This window comes from Lipotes vexillifer, unplaced genomic scaffold, assembly GCF_000442215.2.
Source record: "Lipotes vexillifer unplaced genomic scaffold, Lipotes_vexillifer_v1.1 scaffold988, whole genome shotgun sequence".
Lineage (NCBI taxonomy): Eukaryota > Metazoa > Chordata > Mammalia > Artiodactyla > Lipotidae > Lipotes > Lipotes vexillifer.
Window position 1 is genome coordinate 2,145,927 of NW_006797916.1, and position 4,577 is coordinate 2,150,503.

The 4,577-nt window shown below is 65.5% G+C and overlaps 2 protein-coding genes across 4 annotated transcripts in view; one reads left to right on the forward strand and one right to left on the reverse strand.

Moving 5' to 3' along the window:
* FARP2 (FERM, ARH/RhoGEF and pleckstrin domain protein 2) overlaps positions 1-1,522 on the forward strand; it is an 82,131-nt gene extending 80,609 nt beyond the window's left edge. Inside the window, exons 28-30 of the mRNA XM_007469970.1 lie at positions 709-816; positions 1,001-1,152; positions 1,453-1,522. Of these exons, the coding sequence (XP_007470032.1) occupies positions 709-816; positions 1,001-1,152; positions 1,453-1,522 (330 nt within the window). The remainder of the gene's footprint in view (positions 1-708; positions 817-1,000; positions 1,153-1,452) is intronic.
* A 1,041-nt stretch (positions 1,523-2,563) lies between these two features.
* STK25 (serine/threonine kinase 25) overlaps positions 2,564-4,577 on the reverse strand; it is an 11,225-nt gene continuing 9,211 nt past the window's right edge. For 2 of the 3 annotated variants that reach the window (XM_007469955.1, XM_007469957.1), the window contains 3 exons: positions 4,307-4,378; positions 2,805-2,941; positions 2,564-2,636 (listed from right to left, as the gene is read on the reverse strand). In XM_007469955.1, coding sequence (XP_007470017.1) covers positions 2,597-2,636; positions 2,805-2,941; positions 4,307-4,378 — 249 coding nt within the window. In that variant the 3' untranslated portion in view covers positions 2,564-2,596. The remainder of the gene's footprint in view (positions 2,637-2,804; positions 2,942-4,306; positions 4,379-4,577) is intronic. The other variant, XM_007469956.1, reaches the window with a different exon arrangement.

The window sequence follows — 4,577 nt, forward strand, 5'->3', positions numbered from 1 at the left end:
AGAGCGGGGATCATGGCCAGCTCACTGGGGCCTCCATGACGGCGGAGTGGCCCTGGTCACCGCGTCCACCGTCTGTGCCACCCCCTCACATGTCAGAGGCGCGGGGCCCTCGTGAGCACCAGCCCCGACGGGGACAGAGGCCTGCGTCGTGGGGAGGGCCCTACCGTCTGCGGATGTACTTGGGCCCGTGTGCCTCGCCCCAGCACGAGGTGTGAGGACGGAAGCGGTGGCGCCGGCCGGGGGGCACAAGGGCCAGCGCAGAGCGGTGCAGGCCTCGGGGCCGAGCAGGGCGGCCCTTCTCCCTTCCAGAGGGGCGCCGCGCTGCGGGCTGGGCCGGGCCAGGCCGCTGGCTGCGTGGGCCTCTGTTTACAGGGCACCCCTGCTCCCCACGGTCTGAGAACCTTCCTGTCTGGGCTCCGTGTCTGTTACAGGGGGTTGGTGATGACGGGAAAGGGACTGAGCGCCGTTCGACTTCATTCTCCAGACTTTTCACCGCCCTTCAGATTGTTAGCTGCCGACGAGCAGAGCGTCAGAGCACGGGGAAGGGCGCTGCGTTCGTGTCAGTGCGGAGCCAGCGAAGCCTGTGGGGGGTGACCCTGGGGAGACACCTGCTCCCAGGAGGCCCCTGGGAGGACAGAGCCCACAGCGTGGCTGTCTAGGGGCCGGCGGTCCCGGGACACTTATGCCCACAGGCTTTTCTTCTTCCAGAACCAGCTCTCGGGATACCTGCTGAGGAAGGTCAAGAACAGTGGCGGCTGGCAGAAGCTCTGGGTGGTCCTCACCAATTTCTGTTTGTTCTTTTACAAAACTCACCAGGTAGGGGTGCTTACCCGAGCCCGAGGGGGGCTCTGCCCTTGGCACTGCAGGCCCGCCAGGCCCGCCCACTGCACCCTCACAGAACCCCCTCGGTTCTGAACGAGCCCGGCCCCGCGGCCGCTGCCGTGTGGGGAGAGGGCGGGGGGCTGGGCGCCTGGTGAGCGCGGGCCCTGCTGCCTTCCAGGACGACTGCCCCCTGGCCAGCCTCCCGCTGCTGGGCTACAGCGTGAGCCTTCCCGGGGAGGCCGACGGCATCCACAAGGAGCACGTCTTCAAGCTCCAGTTCAAGTCCCACGTCTACTTTTTCCGGGCTGAGAGCAAATACACGTTAGGGAGGTAATTTCGCGGAGCGCTGCCAGGGCCCCCCTTATCTCCTCGGCTCTCCCGCTTCCACTGAGGACACCAGAGGCGAGTTTCCTGGGTCCTGGAAAGGAAGGACCGAGCACTGCTTCCAGGCTTCTAACTGGCCCATACTGAGTCCCGTGCCCCCCTTATTTGGGGTTACTCTTGGCAAGACAGTTTGAGCGCAAACCCACTGGTCTGATGGCCAGAGCACGCCTCCTTCTTCCCAAACAATCTGCCGGGGGTGGGGTGGGGTGGGGGCCCGGTTCTGACGGTCCCGAAACCTCTTCTCAGGTGGATGGAGGTGATAGAGAGTGCCAGCACCTCACCAGGGAGGGCCAGGACCCCCGAGGAGGAGGCATGAAGCCCACCCTGCCCGGCTGAGGACAGAGCCGAGCAAGCAGAGCAGGGCCAGCACGTGCCCACGACTGCTCGTCCCGTGTCCCCCCCTCCAGACTGGCAGTGGGTGGGCCTCACTCACAGGGACACCTGGGAGGGGCACAGTCCCCCTCAAGACCCAGTCACTCCCTTGGCCCCGTGGGGCAGCGGGACGAACACGCACGTGTGTGGAAATGGGCCCGGCTCCGTGCACTGCCGAGGCTGGTGCCCGCCCACCTGCCCTCTCTGCTTCCAGAGCAGGACCCTGCCCTTCAGGCTGGGTGAAATGGGGGGTGGGGACAGGGCCCCTGGATCACAGCCCCATGGATGTCCAGCAGAAACCACTCTGCCACCCACCCCACATACCTCTGCAAAGTGGAAAGCAAAGTCCCTGTGATTTATCAGCCCCCAGGGGGTGTGCTGTGCTAACCTGCGTGTGGTTAAAAATAAAGGGCATCTCCTGACCTGCGTGCTGCCCCTCTCCTTCCAGTGAACACACATGGTCCCTGCGTGCCATGACGAGCTCGGAGGCCTGGAGCGCAGGCTGTGGACCCCGCCCGGCCACCACCAGCATGTCTCCAAGTCAGGTCTTTATTGAAAGTGGCAGGAACCTCTCAACGTTCTATGAAAACCAACTCCTTACCCTCAGGCTATTTAGGAAAGCAAGGAAGTTCGGTTTTTCTTAAAAAACAACATTCTGGCTGACAAGTACTTATGAGAAGATACGGTACCTGATCCAACACCACAAGGCAAATCTACAACCTCCGAGGGCCATCGGGCCAGGTGGGGAGGAGGCATATCTGCCCCTCAGTCTGGGTGGCCGCGCTGCCCGGGAGCCCACAGAGGGGACGGCCAGCCGCCACTCTGCTGCCGAGTGTGGCCGTGGCCTGGCCACGAGGGGGGCGTGGCAACGGGGCGGCCCTCTGCTTGGGCTGGGGGCGTGGCCCGGCAGGGAGGCCCTCGGCCCGGACAGCACACGGGGTTTCCAGTCAGTGCGGTCCTCGACGAGGCAGCTCAAGGCGAAGACCCCTCTCTCCCCTGTGTGCGAACCGCAGCGGCTTCAGCGGGTTGACGTCAGGTGGTTTCTGCTGTGTGAAAACCTGCGGACCAGAGGCCCCGTCACTGCTGCCACCGCCCAGCAGTGCTGGCCGGGATGGGGGCTCCGGGACACGGAGCGAAGCCCGTGCGGCCCCATCCCGCCGCCTCCTGTCCCGAGGGCGAGCACCCAAAGCGCGTCCTGGGCCTCCTCCACGCCGCAGCACCCTCACCTCTGCACGCGCTCCACCAGCTGAGCCATCAGCTTGTCCGAGATGCCGGGGCAGGACTCCTCAGCCAGGCTGAAGGCGTTCTCCAGCTCCTCCAGTGCCCCCAGGCCCCCGCCGCTCTGCTTGTGCTTCTCCTTGAGCTGCAGGGAGACCCCCGTGCGCCTGGTCAGAGGCTCAGGCTGGCGGCCTGTCCCCCTCGCCTGTGACTCGCAGTGTGGTCCCTCCACGCAGAGCTGGGACGGCAGGTCCCCGGAACGCCTGCGGGCAGGGCTCCCAGGAGAGGCAGTGGCCGCCCCACCCCCGGCCTGCCCCTGGAAGCCCACAGCTCAGGTCTGCCAAGTGAGAGGACACAGCCAAACCCGCCGGTCCGACCTCTGGGACCAGGCGGCCACCAGCACCGCGGGGCTGTGAGGACCCAAAGGAGAGAGATACCCTCCCTGCAACTAGCCTAGCAGGGAGGGGCTGGAAACTGGTCAGCCCATCCCCACCATGCCCGACACTACAGAAACGGGTGCACACCTTCCAGGACACCCACCCAGCAGCCTAACTTCAGGCCCAGCCCACAGCGTCAGGACCCTAAGGGGGCCCCAGCCAGCCTAGGTGGGGCTACACCTCCCCACCCACCTCCCTACCCAGACACACCAGCCCACGGCCCACCCCTCACAGCTGGGACGCGCACACACACACCACGCAGCCCCAGAGCTGCCAGCCCCGTCCCGTGGTGGCCTTGCTCAGGCTTCTGATCCAGCTGTCCACGCTGAGCCCCATGAGCTCCTGCCGCAGAGCCCCAGGTGCCCACACAACCAGGGGCAGTCCCCCCCCGCATCCCGTTCCCCTCACCCCAGGCATTCCAGGCCCCTGGAGGTAGCAGCGTGCCTGCCTGCATCCTGACGCCCGTGCCCCATGCCCGCACCCCACCCTCCGTGGAAAGGCTCTGCTGCCGCCACACGACATCCCCTCCTCCTCCCCGGGCTCCAGGTGCCAGCGACACCCTGGGTGTGAACCTGACCTGACCACGACCCACTGCCTGCTGACTCATGCTCCTGGGGATGCTACCGACTGCCCATGAGCAGATGACACAGACACCGGGTCACGTGACCACTGGGGAGTTGTCCTTAAGGGCTCCCTGCCCAGGGCCTGACACCCAACACCAAGATCTAAATCTCTCGGCCTCTCTCTAGACAAGAGAGTCACCCCGTGTTTCTGGTTCAAGACAAAAGATCCTAAGACAGTAATTCATGATCAAAGCTGCCCTGGGACCCCAGAGAACCCTGGCAGGCTTGGGAACTTAAGGGTCACCTTAGGCCAGCTTGCCCCAGCCATCCCTGGCCCTTCCACTCAGAAGGTCGGGTCCGCGGGTCCACCCTCCTGGGCTTTCCGGGACCCAGAAAGCCTGCGCACTGGCAGGCTGGCCAGCATACCTTGCTGTGGCCCTGCGGGAGGCAGCATCTCTGAAGAACAGCAATACAGCCCCTGCCCCCCAGGACCCCCGGCATGGCCCTCACCTCTCCAAAGACGGGCCGGACCAGCGTGGACAGGCACTGGGACCTCGGCTGCCTCTTGACAGGCTCCGCTGACTGCAAACGCAAAGCGCAGAGTGGTGAGCAGGGCAGCGAACTCAGGCGCTCCGTTTCCAGTCTCCTGGAAACCCGCCCTGGGGAGCACACGTGCCCAGGAGACGTGCCCCCCCCCCCCCCACCCCCCCCCTATCCCCCCCCTCTAGGTGGTCACATAGCACCGAGCTGATCTCCCTGTGCTACACGGCTGCTTCCCACT